Source organism: Ananas comosus, linkage group 9 (genome assembly GCF_001540865.1).
Source record: "Ananas comosus cultivar F153 linkage group 9, ASM154086v1, whole genome shotgun sequence".
NCBI classification, from domain to species: Eukaryota; Viridiplantae; Streptophyta; class Magnoliopsida; order Poales; family Bromeliaceae; genus Ananas; species Ananas comosus.
Window position 1 is genome coordinate 13,011,306 of NC_033629.1, and position 25,135 is coordinate 13,036,440.

At 39.3% G+C, this 25,135-nt stretch overlaps 6 protein-coding genes across 7 annotated transcripts; 3 read left to right on the top strand and 3 right to left on the bottom strand.

The window, feature by feature from the left end:
- LOC109715047 (polyadenylate-binding protein RBP45-like) lies at positions 162 to 6,516 on the top strand. Its single transcript, XM_020239833.1, has 7 exons — positions 162 to 673; positions 1,514 to 1,994; positions 4,645 to 4,697; positions 4,769 to 4,899; positions 5,063 to 5,159; positions 5,318 to 5,479; positions 6,133 to 6,516. The coding sequence occupies exons 1-7, from the start codon at positions 338 to 340 to the stop codon at positions 6,133 to 6,135; spliced, it is 1,263 nt and encodes a 420-aa protein (XP_020095422.1). The 5' UTR covers positions 162 to 337; the 3' UTR covers positions 6,136 to 6,516.
- On the bottom strand, positions 6,689 to 11,977 carry LOC109715042 (DEAD-box ATP-dependent RNA helicase 32). 2 transcript variants are annotated; one of them, XM_020239828.1, is made up of 8 exons: positions 11,437 to 11,975; positions 10,331 to 10,606; positions 9,430 to 9,753; positions 8,813 to 9,001; positions 8,429 to 8,590; positions 7,901 to 8,307; positions 7,570 to 7,730; positions 6,689 to 7,219 (listed from the first exon to the last, which is right to left on the bottom strand). In XM_020239828.1, exons 1-8 carry the CDS (start codon positions 11,812 to 11,814, stop codon positions 6,873 to 6,875), a joined length of 2,244 nt encoding a protein of 747 aa, XP_020095417.1. In that variant the 5' UTR covers positions 11,815 to 11,975; the 3' UTR covers positions 6,689 to 6,872. The 2 variants fall into 2 exon arrangements, with proteins under 2 accessions (XP_020095417.1, XP_020095418.1); XM_020239829.1 differs by lacking the exon at positions 6,689 to 7,219 and adding an exon at positions 7,226 to 7,439 and having other exon boundaries at positions 11,437 to 11,977.
- On the top strand, positions 12,085 to 13,351 carry LOC109715049 (60S ribosomal protein L29-1-like). Its single transcript, XM_020239835.1, has 3 exons — positions 12,085 to 12,232; positions 12,305 to 12,417; positions 13,044 to 13,351. The coding sequence occupies exons 2-3, from the start codon at positions 12,316 to 12,318 to the stop codon at positions 13,128 to 13,130; spliced, it is 189 nt and encodes a 62-aa protein (XP_020095424.1). The 5' UTR covers positions 12,085 to 12,232; positions 12,305 to 12,315; the 3' UTR covers positions 13,131 to 13,351.
- Positions 14,478 to 17,299, bottom strand: LOC109715447 (zinc finger MYND domain-containing protein 15). Its single transcript, XM_020240445.1, has one exon. It carries the CDS (start codon positions 16,745 to 16,747, stop codon positions 14,819 to 14,821), a length of 1,929 nt encoding a protein of 642 aa, XP_020096034.1. The 5' UTR covers positions 16,748 to 17,299; the 3' UTR covers positions 14,478 to 14,818.
- Positions 19,445 to 20,113, top strand: LOC109715448 (18.8 kDa class V heat shock protein). The gene has a single exon (XM_020240446.1). It carries the CDS (start codon positions 19,543 to 19,545, stop codon positions 19,798 to 19,800), a length of 258 nt encoding a protein of 85 aa, XP_020096035.1. The 5' UTR covers positions 19,445 to 19,542; the 3' UTR covers positions 19,801 to 20,113.
- Positions 20,997 to 24,673, bottom strand: LOC109715512 (B2 protein). The gene is made up of 6 exons (XM_020240562.1): positions 24,492 to 24,673; positions 23,068 to 23,669; positions 22,670 to 22,770; positions 21,739 to 21,822; positions 21,546 to 21,656; positions 20,997 to 21,442 (listed from the first exon to the last, which is right to left on the bottom strand). Exons 2-6 carry the CDS (start codon positions 23,651 to 23,653, stop codon positions 21,401 to 21,403), a joined length of 924 nt encoding a protein of 307 aa, XP_020096151.1. The 5' UTR covers positions 23,654 to 23,669; positions 24,492 to 24,673; the 3' UTR covers positions 20,997 to 21,400.

Below are 25,135 nucleotides of genomic sequence, written 5' to 3' on the forward strand. Positions count from 1 at the left end.
TCAACAAGACCCGGTCCACGGAAAAATATCTAAGGAAGGACGCAGAGTTTTTTTTATGCAACTCCCCGCACGGAGTTCTCGCCACCCAAATTATCTGTTTTCGTCCTCCTCCACCGCCCGTATTTTATCATTTCTCTTCGCGTCTCTCGAAGAACCTCCACCTCTCTCTCTCTATGTAGGGTTAGGGTTTGGGCTCTCCTCTCTCCCCATCTACAGCCTAGGGTTAGGGTTAGAGTTTAGAGTTTTGTAGCCGCATCTCGATCCCCATCTACGCTCCGCAATCCTCTAGTTTAGGGTTACGTTAAGGGTTTCGTACCTGATCCTCTCGCTCGCTGAGATGATGCAACCAGGTGGGGGAATGGTCCAGCACCCGATGGATCAGCAGCCGCCGCAGCAGCCGCAGTGGGCGGCGGCGATGGCGCCGCCGATGCCGCAGACGCAGTACTACCAGGGGCAGGTGACGGGGCCGCCGCCGCCGCCGCCGATGTGGGGCCAGCAGCCGTCGCAAGTGGCGCCGCCGCAGCCGCAGCAGATGGCGCCGCCGACGCAGTACCAGGCGTCGCCGATGCCGCAGCTGGCGTCGGCGGATGAGATCCGGACGCTGTGGATCGGAGATCTGCAGTATTGGATGGATGAGAACTATCTCTATGGATGCTTCGCCCACACGGGAGAGGTATCGATGATCTCGCAAAATTTTCCATATTTGATTTCATTTCATTATGTTTCCATTTAAAAAGCATCTTTTTTTATTACTCTTGTTCATTGTTCTTCTGATTTATGTGTGTGTGTGTGTGTGTGTGTGTGTGTGTGTGTGTGTGTGTGTGTTTTTGTTTAACCTTTAATTATTCCTTTATGTTGTTTGATTTGAGTTGTATGATCTGAGGAGGATACATGTTGATATGCTGATGTTTTGCTTGATATAGGTTTTCTTTTAGTTAGAATAATACATGAAGGCGTTTTAACTGGTGACTAGATTGAAATGAATTTGACAGACGAGTCCTCTGAATTCAGCTTACATATTGTACAAAAGTCCAGTTAGCTATCTCCCAATTAGCAATCTTGAGTCAAAAGATTGACCTATTTGATCATATTCTTCAGCTACTTTATTTATTTGAGTCACTACATGTTAACTCGTCTTAGGTTTGGTTTATGCAAACAAGGCACTAATTTGAATGATGGGACTTCATATATTTTATGATATATAGAGAATAAAAGGAATATCAATTTGTTATATTTTTGTTGTCTTAGGTAGTATTATCTGCGCCATATTGGTTTATATATGTTTTCTTTCTTCCTTCCATGTGGCTGTTGTGCTGTTGCGGTGCTTGATCCAAGGTGCCTAGATGCTGTAAAGTGGCTAAACATATTTCTGTAGTTGGCTTCGCATTTGGCTTTACAACATGCTTACCATGTCACATTTGGCTTTACAACATGCTTATCATGAGTATCTGTGTTATTTTCCGGCATTGAAATTATTTGGTGCTAGTTTTTTATTCTTAGTATATAATTGCAGGTTGTTTCAGTGAAAATTATTCGTAACAGGCAGACTGGGCAGTCAGAAGGTTATGGTTTTATTGAATTTGTTACTCGTCCTGCTGCTGAAAGAGCTCTTCAGACCTATAATGGTCAAATGATGCTCAACACTGAGCAAGTTTTCAGGTTAAATTGGGCATCATCCGGAGCTGGCGAGAGACGAGGAGATGATGGTGCTGATCACACTATTTTTGTTGGGGACTTGGCATCTGACGTTACAGATTACTTGCTGCAAGAGACATTCAAGAGCCGCTATCCATCGGTGAAGGGAGCAAAAGTTGTTACGGATAGACTTACAGGGCGTTCCAAAGGCTATGGCTTTGTTAAGTTTGGAGATTTAAATGAACAAACACGTGCCATGACTGAAATGAATGGAGCATACTGTTCTACAAGGCCAATGCGTGTTGGTCCGGCTGCCAACAAGAAGAATGTGGGAACTCAGCAGCAATTCTCTACAAGTGGTATGTAAATCAACAAATTTTCTGGAACTTTTCATTATATTGTTGTTTCTTATGCTTATTTTTAAGGATATATTGCAGGAGATAGTAGCAGTTAGATCATGCCCGGATGCGTTCATTTTCAATAGCGAATTTGTTGTTGCTTACATAGCTGAATGTTCTGCATTATAGTGGACTTCAAAGTTTCTTTAGAATGTTTTACTTTCCACTTATGCTCTTGAAGATAAGCGGCATTGCTTCGATTGATGTACCAAGTCATTTCCTTCAGCGCTTTCCTTCTAAAGTTGGGATATAGTTTGAGCATAATTTAAGAAGTGAAGACTTATAAAAGTTCATGTTTCTCGAAGCAGGATGCCATGCTATCTTCATTTAGGGCTTGGAAATGACTTCAGCTGAGATGCATGTCTCCTGTAGTGCGTGGCCTCTTTTAGGTCAGTGTTTCAATTACGTGAGAATTTGGTTCATGGTGTTTCTTCTGGCACTTACGTTACACTCCTTTCCTCAGACTCCAATTGGTTTAATTTAATCATCTGTCTAGATTCTCAAACTTTTTAAGTTCTTATGATCAAAGAATGACACTTGTAGTCATTACTTTCCTTCAATTCCAGCATTTAATTAAGTTTATTTACTTGAAGTTTCAATTTTTCTTTATAGTTTTAGCTGGTCACTTTATTTTCTTAATTACCTGTTCAGACCCTTTCTTTGATCTTCTTTTTCTTCCTTATAGCCTTTTTATTGTTCTTCTTTTTTATTGCTTTCTAATCCTCCTAGTTTATTTTTCAATAATGAGGGTGCAATTTCCATTTCCTATGGCTTGTGCAATGTCCTTAGATATGCCTATTTTTCTGCGAAGGGTCAATTTTTCACTTACCTTATGGATTTTCCTATTGTTAAGTTAGGTAGCATTAATGTTCCAGAGACGTCCTATTTTCAGATATTTTCAGTTCTGTATTTTCCCTTACTTTCCATGAAAGTTCTGATTTCCTGCAGATTCTAATTGATGCCAAGTCTTGCTGCGAGTCCTTTTATATGGCTTTACTGATCTAGTGCTAGATTGTCATGTACAAGCCAAAAGTAAATTCTCTATGGTGGTGTGCTTGTTGATTATATCTCTAAGATAATATATTTTTCATTAGCTGCTAGGAAATCTCGAAACTTCATAATTTTTAGATTGTGAAGCAAACTCTTTCTAAAGAAATTACTTGATACCAGTCAGAGGGTTTTTTTTTTTTTTGTGCCTTAATGATGGTGGATTAAGGAGGAGATCATAAGTTTTATTGAGTTTTTCGATTTTGAGCTGAGGAGAAAGTGAAAATTTACAAACAAGGCAATTTCTGTATGTCAATATGGAAGTGAGTGAGTTTTAGGTTAATGACTAAATTGATTACTTCATTACTATTTTTCTGCTCAAAGGAGCTCCTTTAGATATTTTGAGAAAGGCAATGTTGATGATTAGAGATGAAATGTTGCATCGTGATGGTCAAAGTTGATTTTGCCACCCTTTTTTTTTAACTTATGTATAATATGATCTCCTTCACTAGTAATGTAACTTATATCCTCCGAACGTTCAATATAGTAATGATCAAATGTCAGATGTTGAACTGACCTGTGTCTCATGTTCGTATGAACAACCTCTGCAAGACCTCACTTGTTTGATTATTCGAAGCTTTTTGGTTAACAGAAGATTTCTGTGATATTCCTCCATGGATGTCATCAGGATAGGTGTTTGTACAAGTATTTTGAAATCCTAAAATTCGAAACTTTTTGTATCTAACCCCATTGGAGAATATTATGTTTTGCCTATGGAAGGAAAATCATACCCATTCACTAAAACTCTTTGGAGCATGACCATGCAGTCTTCTTTCTTAGGCAAGTGACAGATGAAATTTCTGGTCATCTTAAGCAATTACAAATCATCGCTATTGGCTAGATCTCTAAATGTTTCAAGTGGTGGATTTGTTTAAATTTTCCCTTTGAATTCTTTTTTTTTTTTAATTATCTTTTCCCTTTTGGTGATAGTAGTTTCACACTTACAATACTTTTCTGTGTAAAGGTATTCCTCTTTATTATGGTGGTAATGGTTATTGGCTGCTTTATTTGAATTGCTTTTGAGCTGAAGCTAGAATCTTCTGTTCAAGCTAAGGTATCATAATCATATTGATGAAGAGATAATATAATGTTGCGACTTTGTGAATGTAGAAAGAATCATTAATAGCTGATATACTGAAGGTGTTCAATATTATGAGCCAATTGATAGATTAAGAGTTAATGCTTCTGTCTTAACTATATGAACAAACTTTGACTATTTAGAGTTGGTGGTTCGAAGTCTGCGATAATCAGTTCTTTTTTAGTTGGGAAAGATAATGTTAGTGCATCATTTTAACATTAGGATAATGGATCCTATGATGTTTCCAAAGAATAACAAGGTGCTATTCCTAGCACAAATGGATGCTATGATGTTTTCGAAGACTGACAAGGTGGTAACCCTAGCACAAATAACCTTAAATCTTTCTTTTCTTAAAGTGATTTAACCTCCTTAAAAAGAGAACTTGAAATTAGCTTACAACGCATTCTGTAATGTAACAGGAATTAGTAATTGGCTCGTTTTTCTTCACTCAAGAGTTAGTTTTGTTACATATCTTTTTTTGTACAGCTCACCAGGTTACACAAGGAACAGAATCTGAGAATGATCCAAACAATACAACTGTGAGTATGTTTATTTATTAGTCACACCGAGAGGATTGATGTGATTCTGACGCATTCTTTTTGTGCTGCAGATATTTGTTGGTGGACTGGATCCAAATGTTACCGATGAGCATCTAAAGCAAGTTTTTAATCCATATGGAGAATTGGTTTACGTGAAGATACCTGTAGGAAAGCGATGTGGATTTGTTCAATTTGTGAACAGGTTTTTCCTTAATATTAATATTATTATTATTATTATTAAACTCTCTGGTGATAGTCCGAAATTAACTTATTCTCAACTTCTTTTTAGAAAGTTTTGATGTAATATTGTTTATCAGATTTAGTTCTATTTTATGATCTCTTTTTTTTCTTTCTGTTGATTTCAGAGCAAGTGCAGAGGAAGCCCTTCGAACACTAAATGGAACTCAGTTGGGGGGACAAAATATTCGCCTTTCATGGGGACGCAGTCCTGCAAATAAGCAGGTATGGCATTCAGAATAAGCTCCACTCAAATGCACTTCCGCAGAAAACTTTCTGCAGGGGCCAGCTTAGCCCTCAGTCATACCTTATTGTATTGGTTCTTTTGTTTCCTACTTCTGTAGACTGAACTATCATGTGCTTGCTATTTTTGATGTTTTCAGCCTCAACAGGAGCCGAACCAATGGAATGGTAACTATTACGGATATGGCCAGAGTTACGATAGTTACGGGTATGCTGCCCCACCGCAAGATCCTAATGTGTATGCATATGCAGCTTATCCAGGATATGGAAATTATCAACAGCAAGCACAACAGCAACAACAGGTAAAAATTTTCTTTTATAAGCCATGGTTGATGTGTATTTTTTGAGATTCATCAGTGATTTTCTTTTTCCCTTTTTTTTCATTCAAATCTTTTCTGCAATGCATTAGATGCTTTATTGCCATTAAACAAAATACCTCTTATTTTTTAAAACTCTACAAAATGGTTTCTCTAGGTGTCCTAGGAAAGAGGAAAAGAAGAGGCAGTTTTGTTATGTTTTTCTTCAATTGCTTGATGCGAACTGACTCGTCACTTTGCCTTTGTTCTCGGAAGTGAACCATTATTGACTAAATCTCGTGGTCTTATCCCCCTATTTCTATGCTTTGTGGTGTCGATGTTGAATTATCAGAACGTAAAAACTCGGTTTAGGTGCCAGAAATGTTTAACCGTCACCTCTTCACACATAGAAACAGTGCAATGACAAGATGAAGAACAAAAAACAATATATAAACTGTTTGTGTAATAACTGTTTTGTTGCTAAGCTCGAGTGCCCTTCCAGTTCCAATGCTTTTTATGCAATTTGATTAATTGCTTCTTTTAGAAACCCAGCACAGGTTAGTTCATTAAATGATAATTAATAAGCTTTAAAAAAAATCATTTTTATTCTTAATCTAAGATTTATATGCAATGCTGACTCCGTAGTCTCAACTGTGCAGTGATGCTATGCCGAGTTCTGTAGAGGGAGAAAACGCACGTGGTGGACGCAAATCTTGCTGCCTCTTCACGAGAAACTTTATTTCTAGCTTGGTTGAATTTTCTGTCTCTCCTGTTTAGCTTTACTGGTTTTAGTTCAAATGTGACTGTTCTAAATTATGACCTAGAGCTGCCACGGCTTGTTTGTTGTTGGAGAATACGCTCTCTTTTTTTATTTCCTCCTCTTTCTAGAGCTGCTGCAGCTTGTCTGTTGTTGGAGAATACTCTCTTTTTTTATTTCCTCTTTTTTCTAGTGCGAGTTTGAGTGTATCTATATGAACCGTGTACTGGTAAATGTAATCTTATTGAAGTTTTATGCTTTTGATGTTGAGAGCACTGTTTGGTCATGATTCATGCTTTTGATGGATTTCTTCTATACCGAATCTCTTTGGACGCTGATGAAGTTTCATGCTTTGGTTGCAGAGAGAATTTTTGTTACTATTCGTATCCGAGAGTAACTAGTTTTGTGAGCTTAGCACTACACTCGGATTGGGAAAAAAGCAAAATGGGTAATACATATAACTAGTTTACTGCCGCATGATCATCGCTGAAATAACCTGCAGAATGCTTACAATTACGAACGGTTAGAAACAAAAACTAGAACGTTCCTTTTCCAAACGTCCCTTACCCGACAGCTTCAAAACATTATGCTGAATTAATTTAAGATTTTATAGTAAACAAAATAAATAATACAAAAAGGTGATCAAGAATGCATTGAACCCAACAGCTTGAGCGCCAATGCCTCCTGCTCTGCTATGGAAACCAAATCCGAGCATAGGCCAAAATCCTTTTTATTATTACCCTTCTCTTCCTCTTCATCGTCACTGACGAAGCGTATCTTCGATCTCTTCGCAGCTCCATTTTCAGCTTCGTCCAACTCCGAGCGGCCATCCTCGGAGTCCGCTGCTTCCTCTTCCTCTTCCCCTCTCCGCCTCTTCAATTTCATCTGCTTCTCCTTCCTCTTCTCGCGCAGCCGCTGCCGGTTCAGTATCTTGTCCTCCTTATCCTTCTCCTTCATCTCTTGCCTCAGCTTCTCGTACCGTTCCTTTACTGCAATAATGTATAGTAAATAATTAAAATCATCTGTATAAACTCAAAAGGAAAAGTTTTCTTCAAATACACGGCCAAGTTTCAGATTCAAAAAATTGAGCCACAGGCGTGACAGGTATTTCCCTAGGAATGTCATAGTTTCACCATGTTCCCCTTAAATTCCAAAAAAAACTGCACTGAACCCAATTGGCCTACAAGCGAAGTGATGGATGCCTATCACCTGATAAAACACTCAAATGAGACGGGGAGAATATCTTTGAATTTGATACTTCAGGCAGAGAGTCGAAATTCACCATACATAAAAGGGGTTAACTGCAATTTAGCCCACAAAATGCATAAAAGGAACAAACCTTTATCAGTGCGGAGCACGGCATTCCCACTCTCAGGACCAGCTATGGCCGCAGCAAGAGGAGGCATTATGTTCCCTTCCTCATCATACTTCAACCTTGTTCCGACCGGTCTATGGACGTTAATCTTGAGCTTCTTCTTCTTCAAAACCCTAGTTCCCGGCCTGTAATATATGTAACAATAGGTATATTAGAAAAAATGCTTTCAATTAGAAAGTCACAACTACGAAAGTGTGAAAATTATTAAAGGATCGAGAAACAAAAAAAGAGTGTGCGCATGCAAATATTTTATCTCGGAGTAAAATGTAAACGTGGTAAAAAGAAAAGGACATACTCAGCATCTCTGTTTCCTTCCTCATCGATGATGGTCTTTTTTGGCAAAAGAATATCATCTTCTTCTGGTTCTTCATTCAATTTGACACTACTTTGTGGCTTTCTATTGGCAACTTTGTAGCTATCATCAATTCCATCTTCTTGCTCATGAACAGCTTCCACAAGTACCTTCTGTCCCTTCTTTTTCTGGTTTATGAATCGGATTTTTGGGGTAATGGCAAGACCTAGAGATGCAGCAAACTCTTCCAGAGGCAGTTTAGTGACGTCAAATACCTCCTTGTCTTTCTGAAGATGCACGGATTTTAGATACGTAACAAAGGCCCTTTTAGCCAATTGCTGCATCTCAGGATACTGAACCAGAAGTGATGAGAGACGGGCAGAGATTTGTTCCAATTTTTCTTTTCTTGGCTGAACAAGAGCAATTTAACTATAGATAAGTATTAAAATCGTGGGTCCAAAGAAAAATGACAACACTCAGCTGCAACAATTATTTAATCTTTCACATACTATAATCAAATTGAACACTCACCTCGCGGGACAGAATTGGTATTTTTGGTTCGGCTGATTGTAATTTTTTCAACATTTCTTTCTCTGAAGGCGTGAGAAATAATACAGACCTACCGTCACTGGTAAAACGAGCAGTACGGCCAACTCTGTGAATGTAAGTTGGAATATCTTCTGGGCAGTCAACCTATGAATATGTCGAACACTTATACAACACATCCTTAAAACAATAACTTAAAAACGAGAGAGATGTTTACATAGCAAAATATATCCAAAGGTTCAGATTTTATAGGGTAATATAATGTAAATAGATGATTTAGCACGAATATACAAATATATATATATATATATATATATATATATATATATATATATATATATGAAAAAGTACCATAGAAAAAGTAATTACCTGAACCACCCAATCAACAGCTGGGAAATCAAGCCCTCTGGAAGCCACATCGGTTGAAAAAAGAACAGAAGTACTTTGACAGAACTCTAGATATATCGCCATTCGAACATCATGTTTCATCCGCCCATGCAAACATTTTAGAGGAATTCCGGGACGAAGTTTCTTAAATGCTTCATATACAAATTTGACCTATGGGATTTAGCCCCAGAAAACAGAGATCCGATAGAATATATTACAAAATTATTACTCTCGGAAAAGAATTTACTTGTAGAGCTGCAGTCCCACAAGTTGGAAACTAATGTATTACAATACACAAGCATGATTGTAGGCACGCAAAAATTGATTATACCAACATCTTGGAAGATGTGATATTTCCATTTCTTTATAAAACTACTTAACTGCTATTGTTACGCTACATTGTCAGAACTTAATTTCTTGGCAGCACTTATATTCAAATGCTAGAAACATCATTGCGCGTTGACCATACAAGACCTTAAAAAGAAATTAAACGCTCGTCTCTTTGCATCATACTAACATGACGCACTTTAAAAGATTGCATTACTACTATCATTCAACCATTTCAACAGGTACCATGGAAAATTAGCAAGGCGAATTACCTGCTTGCAGCTAGATAGGAAGACGAGTATTTTTGACTTGAGATGTCTCCTGATGAAACTCCAAAGCATATTCAACTTCTGTTCAAGAGGAACAATCATGGCAAGTTGTTTCAGGCGCTCAGGTGTCGCCGTCACAGATTCAGCATGCACACTAATGTACTCTGGATCCTTCAAACTGACCCTTGCAAGATCCTTAACTGACTTTGTTTGTGTTGCGGAGAAGAGAAGCGTTTGTCTTACTCTAGGAATCTGGGAGATGATTGCATCAACTTGCTCCCTAAAACCGTGATCAAGAATTCGATCTGCCTCATCAAGCACCAATACCTGTCTCCTGGCAAAAAAGTATAATCTTAAGCAACTTCTTGGCTGCTAGAATAGCTTTTCTCTTTGAAAAGCAGCAACTAGGCATTTGACAAACCAAATGCCTGAAGAACTAATTGTAGTCGAATCTAAAGAAACCTTTTAAACCCCACTTGCAGAAGCTCAATTTCAAGCTTCTGCTTCTACTACAGCAAGAAGCTGTTAGGAAAGATTTTAATTAAAAATTGCTTCCTTGAATAGCTTTTCTCAGGCACCAACACTTTGCCTTTTGACAATAATTCAAGTGCTTGTTAGGATGGTTTCTAGATTAGCACCTTTGCTTCAAAAGGCATCAGCTATGAATTTGGTGAATAAGATATGAAGCTTTTGCTATGGCAATGAAGCTGAAATAAGCTTCCAGACCCCAAGAATAAGAAAAAGCTCCAATTTGAAGATCCTCCTTGTGCAGCAGCAGGAACAAGTCCTGTTATTAGTCCTTCTCAAACAACTTTACTGAACAACACTCTTATAGAAGCTCTAGTCAGGCTAAACAAGCCCTAGGAAATCACCAATAAGGATGAAATAATAGTCAAATATTGACCTGAAGCTGTGAACAATCAAAGTTTGGAGTCTCATCCATGTGTTGGAGAAGCCGGCCGGGTGTACACACCAAAATGTTCAGAGTATTGACTCGTTGCTTCTCTGCATCAACATCTTTGCGCCCACCAACCAAAAGACCAGCGCTCAGAGTATGGTATTTCCCTACAGTTTTCAGCTCTTCAAAAAGTTGTCCAGCTAATTCCTTTGTAGGAGAGATTATTATGCTCCCCACACCGTCCTCTGGGCCCCATCGTGCTTTATATAACTTTTCTATGACCTAAAAAATAAATAACAACTAAATCATTTTAGTCAGATACAATTCTTGTTATAGCTTACTGAGACAACTTTGTTTCTAGTAATTGAATCTCCGGACCGCAAGGTCAAAATAGATAGTAATGCACAAGTGTTTTAAGGCTAGAGGAATTTTTGGACTTTATAAATTCTCAATTAAAGGTGCTACTCTGAACTACAAAATGCATTAGAGGAAAGTCGCTAGCCGTGTCTACAGCATTAGTTTCCACCATCTTTGCACCCATAGCCAGGATAGTCTTGTGGCAGCAAAGGGTGCTCATTTGGGTATAACCCGAGAACTAATAGAATCCAAGTGTCGAATAAATTTTAACAGGAAAATCACGATGTTGAGGAACACAAGGCGATGCCACAAGTACAGTATATTTAGCATATTCAAACATTTATTGCTTGAGCAAATATAATACTACAATGTAAGTTCTAGATCAAAGCTCCCAAACAGCTTCATCGAACACAATAACTATTAGGCAGAAGTAGAAAAGAACAATTGTAGTAGATAATAATTTAACTCTTAAGGGTTAAGTAGATGTGTGATATATCAGTTTTAACACACACTAAGCTCTTTATCTTTAAAAGATAGCTATCATAATAGCACATACTAAGATTCTGATTCTGCTAGAGATTTCAATATGGCGCATAATCAAATAGCACTACTCGAAACAACACTTCATTGAAAAGCTAGAGCTACATCCTACAGCAGAACTAGGCTCTAAATATAATCGCATAATCACTAAACAACCAAACAAGTTCACGATTAAGAACTTGAAAAAGACGAGAAGCATGAGAAGGACACTCTACCGGGATGATGAAAGCTAGGGTTTTTCCGGAGCCGGTCTTGGCGGCGCCCAAGATGTCGCGGCCACAGAGGGAGTGGGGCAGCGAGGCGCGCTGGATCTCGCTCATCTCTGTATACTTGCGCGCGAGCCCGTCCTTCGTCCTGCGCGAGATGGGCAACTGGCTAAAGAGCTTGCACCCGGCGTAGGGCGAGAAGCCGCCGCCGGCGCCGGGGAGGCGGCCGGCGGGGGCGGAGGGCGGCGGAGGGGTGACGGCGAGGGGGTTGGTCCCCGAGGCGGGCTTCATGGCCTCGATCCACGAGTCGAGGAGCTCGATCTCCTCCGCCTCCTGGAGGCGCCGCTTCTTGCGGGTGAGCGATTGGCGGGGCTTGGGGCGCCGCATCGAGATCTAAGGTTAGGTTTAGGGTTAGGGTTTTGCTAAGGGGTATGGGTATCGGGAGAAGAGGACGGGGGAATTGCGGGGAGATGCTAGGGTTTTGGGAGGGGAACGACGACGACCACCGCCGAGGGTTTTGTCTCAAAGAGCTGGGATTTTAATGGTGTACTGGTGTAGGAAAATGCCCGACCCATTTAGGATGTGGAATCGTAATTGGGCCTGATCGCGTGTTACTGGCCCAATAACAAATGGGCCCTAAAGGAGGGGTCCTTTGATGAGGAATGAGGGTATTATAGTCATTTCACTTTCTAGGGTTTCCGTAAGAGCCGAACTTAATCATCGCATCTCTTCTTCAAACCTCTCCTCCGCAACGCCGAAGCCGCCACCAAACCCTCGTTCTACAGAGATCTCTCCATCATCTCAGGTCTCTCTCTCTCTCTCTCTCTCTCTCTCTTCTTCTTCTTCTTGATCGCAGTGGTTTGTTTCTCTCTCGCAGAGAGTGGGGAGATGGCGAAGTCGAAGAACCACACGGCGCACAACCAGTCCTACAAAGCCCACAAGAACGGCATCAAGAAGCCCAAGGGGCATCGCCAAACCTCCACCAAAGGGGTCTGTACTTTTCCATCCAATCCAACCACCTCCCCTGTTTTTGTAGAATTTTTTGCCCCCCCTTTTGTTTCGCTTTTTTAGGGTTTAAATCATAGAAAAGTTGCTAACTTTTTTGCTGTTTGCGTTATTACCAATTAATTTGACCCAAAAAGCTTCATTTTTCGTGAAAGAGGGCCTTTACACTAATTCAAAATGAATTTTTTTGCGCTGAATTTAAATGCTTGCACTGGATTAAACTCGGAAGGATTAGATAACTTGCAGAAGTTTGTGCAAAATAATCTATTTGAGTTTGAACTACAAAGCTTGATTTGGTGAAAGGGACTACTAAGCGATTTAATGTGATGTATTTAACTGTGCGCACTAAATCAAATTTAATAGCTTAAGATAATTATTGAGGTTTTTTGGGCCTCTCCCACTTTGCGGACAAGAAAAAGAAGTTAATGAATGTTTGTTGTTCTACTTTGTATTTGTTGTTTTTGGGGATTTTCAACTATTCTTTGTTTGTTACCCTGCAAAAAGTTGCATCAGGGAATGCGGTTCCTTTGTTGGTTGAATATGTTTAGGGCAAATTGTTTATTTCCTTTATTGATTTTCAATTTTTATTTATCAATTTCATAGTTTTGCAGATGGACCCGAAGTTTCTTAGGAACCAGAGGTACGCGAGGAAGCACAACAAGAAGGCCGGAGAGTCGGGAAGCGAGGGAGAGGAGTAGAGAAAAACTCCTACTATGAAATTTCTGTCGTTCTCCTGAACTAGGGTTTTGATCCTTTTTAGTAACTTGATTGCTTTTGTTAGCTTATTCGCAACGGATCTGAATATGTTTTGGATTGATCTCTATGCCTAATTTCAGTTGAATTGTTTTATGAAAATTGCGACTCGTGATGTTTTGAGTTAACTATGATGCAGTTTTATGGATTTCCTTGTTTTGTCACATAATCTACAATCTTTCTAGTTGCTCATACTTTGTGATGCTGCTGTGAAGCATTATATGCATAACCTGTTTCTTTTGGAGACGGTTATCATGATCACGATTCATTGATGAGGTTTTGTTCATGGCTTCTTCTTGTTGGACATATTTTGACATTGTCAAAATTTGTTGCTGTTGTGCCACTGGTTTCAAAAGAGGACATTTATCTGCTAATGTTGTTGATGTGAGTGTCTGTACCATAATTTCCGAATATCAAAGAGTTATTAGTAGAATAAAATGCTTGTAGTAGCTGTTGAATGTATTCCTTTTCACGACAAACCTTCCTTATCTCTATTGTTATAAAATTGTCAATGGGGCTAGAAATATATAATTTAACTATATTGTAGAGAATTTAGTATCTCGGTCTCTCAGTATTGGCTTAATATGTTCACTGTTTTGCATGTCGGATACATCAGTGAGATACTTTCACTAGAAAGATAATGTACTTTCAGCTGTTTTCACAAACTAACTTTCAATTATTTTACTCGATGTATTGATTGTTTATTTTTGTTAACCTAAGCAAATTTTGTAGGACTAAAGCATTTTCCCTGCTCTTATATCTTACTTATATTGGCCTAGATAAGCCCCATAGCGCAGTTCATATTACAGCATGTTTTAATCAATAACCTATTCTTTTGTACATAACTACTTCAATCCTAAATCACCGATATAACCCAGAACAGAATAATATAAAGTTAAACAGAACAAAATGAAGTTCGCTTTTCGCAAAAAAAGTTGTCAACAAGTGTAATTTTCACAGGAATACTCAATTGCAGGAATAACTGCAGCAAGGAGAGGACTAGCACAATCTAAGCAATTGGATGGATTGCCAGGACTCGGTTATTCTGAGAATGAACTCGCTTTGACATTGTAATTTTGAAGTTGCAAGAGGGTTGGAGAAAGAATTAACATTAGGAAGACCTAGTAACCAATATAATAAAAAATATGATAACTATAGTCAACTAAATCATTTGTGGTTTGGTCCATGCGATGAAAACAATCTCTGTATGATTTTCCCTACCAAATTAGATTAAACTCTAGAATGGTTATGGAACATAAAGTTAAACATCAAGCATTTTAATTGAGAGCATGTCAAATGAAAACTGAAATGTATCATTCATTTTCTCAGCAATTTTTGACAAGCCGTAGATTACCACAGATGATTTCTACGGTGCAACAGGAATCTCAGATCACAACTTGATAATAACCTCACAAGAATGTCATGCTCAGATTCAAGAACAAAAGGCAGCATACAGATATCAATTACAATAGCAAAACATAGTCACAAATTTTAAGATCTTGTTTTACGGCTCGGCGAAGTGCTCCAATTGGACTTCCTTTTCCAGTTTCAAGGTACTTCTTGGATCTCAGATTTCTTCGATTGCAGAAGCAATTCATTGGAAGATCCAGTTGTCAATACCTAGGCTGCTATATTATGTGTTAACGCCGAACACAAAACCATTACTAAATGAGGGCAAATTGGTCGAAGGTGCCTGGTCCCGTAATGGCGAACGGAATGGATTCGGCGTCACAGGGTGAGTAACATGCAGTCCCGCTCCACGAAGCACCTGCTTGGCGTTCGCGCACAAGAGCTCAGATCTCTCAGTGAAGAAGGCCGGCGCATTCATCGATTTAATGAGCTCGATAGCTGCTCCCCAACTCCCATAGCTCTCCAAGCCACAGTTCAAAGCCACAACCACATGGGGAGAAGATAGATAGGAGGCTTGTTCCTGATACATGCCCTTCACCAAGTGCACTCTCAACCTGCCGCTAATCCCCGATACCGTCCCCGATAAATTACTTGGAACCTCTGGACCAATCATAACAATCTGTATGCTTCCCAACCCATTAAGCAAATGATTGATCTCTGCAAACGCCGCCATCCAATCGAGCTCTGCCGCCGGCCCGAGATAGTGGACGATCACTTCTTTTCCCTTGAGAAGCCGATTTTTGGAGCTTATAACGAGCGAGGTCAATATGTGATAGACTGTGAAAGGGTGGGACAACACGGCGGCCACAGGGCTAGACATCGGAAGGGATCGAAGATTATAGTACTCCGACCAACCGGAAAGGAAGATCGGGTTCGAATTCCCATTCAGATAGTTCGGGAAGGGAGAATCCGGTGGAAATTCCCGTTCCGGTATGCCACCCCATAAATCGGAGACCCCGCCGGACTTACCACCAGGAAGAAGGCCAAATGGGTAGTGAGAGTAACAGCTGCAGCTCCTCCTCCACATTCCTTTCTGATGAACACCGACAGATTCGAGCCATTTGCAAGGGTGTTCGACGAAGCACGGGAAGGTGAATATCTTCATGGCCAATTCCTCCTCCCTCTCCATCATCGCCGTATAGAGCCCGCAGATGCCCTTATGGGTTTCCTTCCAATGCTTCTTCTCACACACCGGGCTGCAGTACACCACCGCGCGGCACCGACCGCAGGGAACCGATTGCTTTTCGTGGAATTGCTTCTCGCACAATGCACATTGCCTCCGAATAGTCCAATTGGCAATTGCTTCTCCAATTTGCGGGAGCTCCTCCTTCGGAGGCGGCTCCAAGTACTTCAACGGAGACGACGGGGCCGGCGGGGGCTTCTTCTCTTCGTAGGCCTGGCCGGGAGGGTGGGAGACGGTAACCGCGACGAAATCTCCGGCCTTGGAGATCTCGGGAGGCCACTGCACATCGAGAGTTTCGATAAACGGATCGAAGAGCAGCGGCCGGGTCCTCCTCGCCGCATCGTTCCCGGCCGATCGGAGCAGGGGATGCAACAGAGAGATCGCGCTCATGAACGCGTAGAGGAACCGGATCTCGTCGGCCGTGGGATTCCGGAACCGCAGCGCGCCCGAGGCGGTGCAGCGGACGACGTCGATCATCGGATAGCGATCGTCGTCCCCGGAGGGCTCCAGGGACAAGGAGGCGATCATCTTCTTGTTGGAGGGGGAGAGCAGGGAATGTGTTTGGTAGATTACCCGAAAGAGCTCGGAGTTGGGGAGGAGCTTGGTGTCGCGCGCTCCGGCGATCCTGAGGGCGTCGGTCTCGGAGCGGAAGAGGTGGAGGCCGAGGTCCCCGCCGTCGCCGCCGACGAAGTGGGCGCAGGGGAAGGGCTGGCGCTTGCCGGGCCAGTCGGAGTCGCGGCCGACGCGGACGCCGAGGAGGTGCGGGGGGCGGAGCCGGCGCCAGGGGTCGGTGCGGCGGAGCGCGGCGGCGGCGCGGAAGAGGGAGCGGAGGAGCGGCGGGGGCGGCGGCGGCGCGGCGGAGTTGGAGGAGGGGGAGAGGAGGCAGGTGCCGGGTCCGGGGCCGAGACCGGGGCCGAGGCCGAATTGCTCGTGATAGAGGGCGAAGAGAGGCTTGAGGTGCGCATCCATGGCGATGGCGGGGAAGAGGAAAACCCTAGGCGTTTGATCCGATCGGAGGAGATAGGAGATCGGGATCTGAGGAGGAGGAGCACACTACAGCAGAGGCCACCGACGAGGTACGCCACACCACCGTACACGGTAATAGTGAACTACAGTGGAGTTACTGGGCCGAGCCGTGGAGTGGGCCCCATTGACCACGTTGGTTAAATTATAAACTTAAGCCTCATTATTGGGCCCACTTCGGCCCAAGTGCACTTACATGTGGGTTGGGCTCTCGCGCTTGGACTTATCCCCCCAAGTAGTGGGACCCACCTTTGCGCTTACGATTCTGCCACGTCATTCCCTCTAAACTCCAAACGCTGTTCCGTGTTGGGGCATAAGAGCCGATCCCGTAGTTATGAGAAAATTATCTGACGGCCCCGTACGACCGCATGCGGACGCTCCATTAAAATAAACGCTAAAATGGGAATTTGTTTTTTAACTTTTTTTTTTTAATTGCTAGAATCTCGAAGCTGTGTTTAAATATCTTTTTAATAAAAATAGATTATTAAATATCAAATATTTTGCACTACTAAATTGTTCGTCATTAGATCTATTTTTTTATTATTTTTACTCGTTACATTATATTATTTATTGATTGGTCTTTTGTTTGTAGCACAAGAAACCATCCTAATTAAAAGTTTCTATTTTTTGAATTTTAAATTTTTTCTACAGTAGAAGTTTTGAATTTATCGAAAAGTGCTTGCTTTAGTCAATAGTACGTATTATTTTGTGTAATTCCATGTTTGCAATTAATAGCTACTGCTAGAGTAGTTATGTTATAATTCAGAAGGACTATTCTTAATTCCATGGGGTTAGATCCGGATAATGGTTTGGTAATCTCTTGCGTTTTTAGCAATATTTTTACCATAATAATTTTCTAATATTAGAAGAGGTAAGATATATGGAAAGCAACTTTTACTCTTTGACTTTTACAATTGTATAGTGATAAATTTATAGCGTAATCGACTCACTGGGATATGCATTATATGATATCACTAAAAAGACAATATATTATTCGAGTTATGAGACGTAAAATTCGAGTTTTGATTTTTACCAACTTATTATAATATGCAAAACATGATAGACCTGCATATTTTTCTGAACCGAGCTTATATTGATATAATTCATAGTTGGAAAAATAATTTTAGAATACACAGATTATATTGCTTGACGTGTTCTTCTCAACTAATAGAATTGTCTCTCTTATAGTTCAAACTGCTGTATATACGATTATCGAAATTTCTTCAGGAGGGTTAAGGAATTCCTCTTTCTTATATGAATAGTATTTCAAGATGCACTTTCCGTAAGAGAAGTTATAAGAGGTTGTTCATTCGTTCCATCATAATTAATAAAAAATATTTTTATTGTATTTTGTAAAAAAATATATAATTAATTTATTAATGATAATATGGTGCAAATGTGGCTGTAGACCTCCTTAGCTAGCCAGTAAACATTCTGCCTTTTCCCAACTTGCAGCTCGCAACTTGCAATAGGTGGTGCAATTTGCCAATTTCCCCAGCCACCAACATAAAAGAAACTCTCTCTCTCCATCTCCATCTCCACCTCTCTCTCTCTCTCTCTCTCTCTCTCTCTCTCGAAAAGGTTTCTGAACTTATCTTTCCTGATTTTTGGTAATATATTTTTAGTTTGTGTTATCGAAACTTAGAGTTATTTCAGTCAATTGAATCAAAGGTATTCGTTGCGTCGATTTATTACAATTAACTGGTTAGTAGCTAATAAAGATATTAATTTTCATGAATCTCTGATTCAGCTTAATAAAATAGGTAAAATCAAAAAATAATTTAAAAAATAATAATAATATACAATAATGTACAATAAAGTTCAGGAGCCTATTTTAAAATAGTCTATATATATAGGGGACTACTGTACTCTTATGAATATAGAACTCTTTGTACTCACAAATCGTTTGATAAATAGATGTGCGGTTAGAATGATAACAGTTCTCTAAAGTTGAGTGGATAGCTGATTAAATAGTATGATTTTGTAGATAAAAATGATCAAAATAATAAATTTAATGGTAAAAAATTTATAATATAAAGGAATATATATTTATAAAATATAATAGCTGAGCTCTCTCTCTCTCTCTCTCTCTATATATATATATATAACTTCAAGGGCCTCGTAGATCTTTTTTTTTTCATTTGAAGTTTACACTGTTGAACTTTTTTTTTTGGTGGTTGATACCAAACCTTTATTTCTTTTATATAATTGTGATTACTTCAGCCAATTAAATTTGGATTTTATTTAGTTAATCAGTGATCCTGTCGAATTTAGCGCTGTTAACAATTTATTAGCTGTAAAACATTATAAATCTTATTAGAAATTACAAGGGGTTTAATTTATTGGAAGAAATTAAAATTAAAGAAATAAGAGTGAAAAGAAAGTTTTACACTCATAGAAAACAAAAATGAAGTACTCAGACCTCAAAAATCATTTTCACTCAATACAAAAGCTTTTTTTGAAATTGCAAGAAGATTATGATATGTGCACTAAAAAAATACGATAAAAAATTATTATTTTTATTTCATAAGTAATATTATATATTGTAAATTATAATGAGTTGATTATGATATATTTTCTGTAATCGTATAAGCTTATGTCTTGACCCTAATTTTGTCTTTTCGACTAGCATTAGAAAATTGGTTTCAATACTGAACGGACTCGTAAGTCGTAACAACTTAATTCAATATGTAGGTGTGAGAAGGGAGGAGATTAGGGTGGAGGTGGAGGACTCACTCTACATGGTGATCAGAACAGAGCTTCTCGACGACGGTGACGACGACAACAGTGAGAGGCGGCTGGGCTTCATGAGGAAATTCCGGCTGCCGCGGCTGGTTAACCTCGACCACATCTCCGCAGACTACGAGAACGGCATCCTCACCGTCACCGTCCCCCGAATGATCTCCGTCGGGGGCGGTTACGTGCTGATCCCCGTGAATTCCCCCCGGAGTGCAACTCCGCCGCCCGCGCCGCCTGAGTGGTTGTTTGGGGAAGCGTAGGGGATGTTATTGGGTACTACATTTAAGCACAAGTATTTGCGTTATTATTACGTGTCATTAAGTATGATTAGAACTGTAGTGTTATTATTGTTTGAAAGTGTTATTGACAGTGTAAATTTTACTACTGTCAGAGAAAAATAATTCAAAACATAATTAGTTACAAACAATAATAAATATTGTTTTGGTAATATTGGTTTCCCTCCTTGTGTTTGGTACGGAGGAATTGCTATGGAGGAGTTAGATGGAAACATGTACGGAGCAAATTTTAGCTTTGCTAATGAATGAAGCAATAATTAGAGACGTGATTAATATGGTGACCTCTGCTTTTGGCTTAATGGCAGGTACTCAGTGAAAAATCAGAATAATAATTACAAATATGACTAGTATTACATAAAAAAAAAAATTATAGAATAGTAAAATACGAATGCAAATGAAGTAACAAGTAATGTTTATTTTGACTCATATTTCAATCACAAACAAAATAAACTGATTTGAAAATAAATAGATTTGAAGCGCTTCAAATCTTATTTTCTTAATCTTACGGTATTAGATATCATCTCATTTTTGACCAAAATAATCAAAATTCTGAGTGAATAAAATGATACTACTCATTTTTGAATGGACTGAATGTGAGTGTCGGCTGAATCTTTTGGATGGTCCCAGGGATGAACAAATTGTTAACCAAATGGACCCCAAAAGAAGGCACAGATGCACCGGCCGCCTCAATAATCAAACACAATTTATTGAAACTAGACAACAAAGTGCTATCACCTGAAAGCGCTTTTTCTGTCATCTGAATAACAATTTATCTGAGACTTCTTCACTGTTTCAAGTTTGTTACTGAAACAACTAGATACTAGAGAACAACTGGTGTTCCAATTTTGATTATGTACAACAACATCCCCACATATAAAGCTCAAAATTTCTATTTGGATTCAAGCCCTCTAACATCAATCATTGGTTTGACTGATTCAACCAGTTTTTCATAGAACCAGTATCTACCTGCTCATAAAACCGAAGAGTATTATCAATGTTTCCTGATCATAAAACCGAAGAGTATTATCAATGTTTCAGTATCTACCTGATCATAAAACTGAAGAGTATTGTCAATGTTTCACTATTAAGTTCGAGAGGGGAAGTTCTATTCAATGATATACATTTTCCCTTGGATATTCTGATTACAGTGCAAAAGAGCATAAACCAAACTAAAATTTGCAGCAAGATAATCAGTAGCACTTGGAAGAGCAAACTCGACAGCGACCATAGGGTTCAAATTCGAATTTCCACGAACAAAATACACGATTGTTGTCTAATAATACATGCAGTAGCCCCCAGTTCATCATTTAAACCCCCTTTATTTGGGGGGCATTTTGACACACAAACAAAACATAAAACAGCAAACATCTACCAAAAGTAGTAGGCTCACATTCTTTGGGCTTTGAACCTACCAGACTTTCAAAGCTTGCGCTTCTTCAAAAGATCATCTTACAGAAAAGGTGGAACAACACCCACAACATACACACAGCTTGTATACACAACTTGTATACATATTTACTGCACCTGCAGAAAACCTCAAACTTATCCTCCTCCATTTTGAGGCTCATATACCTGCTTTCTCGCACAGGTCTAGCAGCGACAATGTCTAAACAACAAAAGGAAAAGGAAAAGGGAAAAATCAATAAGTGATCATTTAGATATACATTATAATAGAAATGAAAAATATACTGAGTGGAAACCTAATGCACCTCTGATATAGAGAGTTCAAGGCGAAATTTTGGACCATCGTAGTGATGCAAAACTGGCCTAAAAGCATCCTCTTCCAAAGGCTTGCAGAGCTTCCTAACACGAATCCTCACCTAATATGTTACAAATCAGAAAAATTCAGCCAAAAGGCAGTTAATAATCTATAAATGAAATCCAATTGCACATTCAGCCTACCTGCGCAGGAAATCGAGACTCGCCCTTGCACTTTTTATCTTCCCAGGCAGTTGGATCAATGTTGGAGCCCCCAAAACTAGCAGCCTGATTCCAAATATATTAGAAAAAGGCATCCAGGTATATAACAAACACCAGTAATTGTTGATATTTGGAAGTGTAAGATGGTAGCATGCAATATAAAGTTTGCGTAGTATGGGGCATGATACAAATAAAGAAAACAAAGCGAACTAGCCATTCAACTTGAGCAACTCAACACTAACAACAACAAAAGTGAAAAAGCATCAGCACACCACAAGTACTTCATTTTAACTGATCATTAATATAAAGTAATCGAACAATATTTTGTATATTTTGAACAAAAAAGAACACCGAGAAAGCCCAAACTGGTGCTCTCATCCCAAGGCTCGTCCAACAAGTTTGATAACCAGCCTCCCAAATTTGTCGTAGAAATTTTAATCACAAAAAAGGGAGAATACAAAGAGTCTGCAAACTCGGGATAAGAACTGGCATACACACGAAAATACACCGACACCACACTCAAAATCTACAAAACCAACATAGGGCAATAATACAAATATAAGCATCAGCACTATTGCAGAACTCAATAATTAGCATGACTATAAGCAAGCCATATAGTTTTGCAACCGCCTTTACTAACTGAATGAAAAAGTGAAATGAGTTGCAACAGTTGCAAGTCAGAGCAATGTCATTTGTCAGAACAATCGGAAGAAAATAAGAAAGTTAAGAGTAATAGGAACTAAAGGAATGGCCACTGGTCCACAATACAAAATACGATACATGTCATAAGAAAGCATCGGTTGTAAAAGAAGAATGGGAGCCCTAAGTGTACACTTGGGGCACCAAAACATCATAATCTTCATATGTACAGAGTAGCATATAAAAGGTAGAACTAGAGATGAGTCCGACAAACCTCAAAAATTCCATGAAGCTGATGCGTTGTGTAGTTGTACAGGAAAAGAGGTAAACCTGGAGTTATCGCCCGAACAGAATCACGGTACCTTGGAGGCAAGCCTGTATATAAAAAATATGAGGGAAAATTGTCAAAAATATTGAACAAATAATGATAATTAGCAAATGAAAATCAATCACAAAATATGGTAGCAAGATAATAATTAAGTAACATTTAATCTGCAACAAAATATAACGTTGCTAATGAGGGCTGTTTGAATTTAGAAAGTACAAAATAACTCATCTAAAACAAAACTTGAGATGTATGATCAACATTGTCTCACATGCAAGAGAAGGGAGGGGAAAAGGGCCATAAAAAAACAAAGGGACTCCACAAATTTGACAAACAAATTTACATACCAAAAAGCTGTCTCTTGAGATCTTCCTGCATAGTGTCGTTGTTGCAGACAAATATATAACCACCAAGAACTTCATTCCTTGGAAGCATCTCAGCCGATGGTAACGTCTTGAATCGCTTATCAACAGAAGCATTGTTGTTGCTGTTGTTGTTGCTGTTATTACTGTTACTGTTGCCGGCATTTATATTGTTGTTGGCCTCTTTACCATTTAACTTACTACCGTAGGTATTAATCCCACTGTTCATCTTGAAGCTGTTGATATTGTTGTAGGTGCTCTTCTGATACACCGGATTCATATTGTAGACGCTGCTATAGAAGGGGCTCTTCACTGCGGCCTCGTTCACTTTGAGATCAAGATTCATGAGACCGAGATTCAGATTCTCGAGCTTATTATTGTCATCCTGATAGCCAAATTTGTCCCATGGCTTGGCTTCAATAGAATTCTTAGACAACTCAAGGTTATTCATCCTTTCGGCCTTCGACCGAGTCAACTCCGTCAGTTTTGAAGTGATGAGAGACCACTGATGATCCTCTGCGACCTTCGATTGGCCGCGGAACTCATCTCCTAATTGCCAGAGGTTGTCCATCTTCTAAAAGCTATAACTGTGACAAAAAGAGAATAACAATTTTAATACAATAATACCACTAATATAATCGTAATATGCCAGGACAAACACTGAGAACTTCGTTTCAGGGAACAGTGCCTTGACCTAGATAATCTCAACTCTGTTGAATCAATGTTGCGAAACATAAATTTCCATTGTTTATAATGGAACACTAATGAACCAAAATAATTAAAAATAAGAAAAAAGGGGAATTGAAAATTCAAAACTCTATGAAAATTTCCAACGAAATTCTTGCTCCCATTATACCATAATTTAAGTTCGAAAAAAAATATCCCGTGGATCTCGTCACTTAGATTCAGATATAGTCACAAATTTCACTAATAATGTAAATAGAAATTATATTAACTGCAAAAACAGCTCATCATTTCCACTAGCTAAAGTCCCCAGCTCGCATTTAAACTTTTTTGAACATTTAAACTTTTTTGAACAAATCCCACCACCAACGGCCTCAACTTTTCACATCGAATGCAACAATATAAGCCATCAAACACACCTTTAAATCAAAAAATAGTACTAAAAATGCAAATGAACAATCCCACCAAAAATCTCGCTAAAACAAACAAGCCCCCAAAAAATAATTACAAAACAAAAAATTAGCAGTAAAAAAAATCAGAATAGCTTCCTAATCTAAGGTAAATCGAGCAAATTGAACAAGTCGAAGCCCTCAAAATCACATATTGAACAGTGCCCACCAATAAACCCCTCCTATTTCGGAGATCGGGAGCGGTAAAACCCTAGATGTGCCGAATCCGAACCAATAGGGCACGAAGAAGCATCAAAATAGCGAAATCGAACTCACCAAATCCGGTCGGGGAGGTGGAACTAGGAATCAAAGGGCTCCCGAATCGCAACCCTAGAGAGGATTCGGATTTTGGAAACCCTAGATTTGAGGGGATTGGGATCGAAGAGGCGTGGCGCTCCTTCGCCTCCCCCTGTTTTGTTGTGGTCGACTCTTCTCGCTGATACCACCTGTCGATAGGTAATGGGTTGTACTCAGCTTAATAGGACGAATGTCTAGGAAAATGGCCCTGGATGTTGAGAGAATATCGGTTTTGCCACTGAGTTTTCAAATTGTGGCCCGGTTGGTGTAGTTGGTTGCGAGCTTAAAAACTAACAACATTTTATTCTATTTTATTTTATTTTGTTTCGTTTTATTTTATTTATCTTAAATGGTAGCAACATAATCTGATATTATTGCGACTTAGGCTTATTGCGGAAAGATTGCGTTATGTGCGATGAAAAAGTACGTTAAAAAATATTTTGTTTGTTTTCATATGTAATATTGCGTTCCGCATGTCGAATCGATTACAATATATTTTCTACGATTCCACTGGAGAATGCAGAAGTATATTCTTATATAATTTTTCTTCAACTTCATTTTTTTTAATAGTGTTAGATAAAACTCAATATCAAACTAAACCTTATAAATTGTTTGGAAATAGA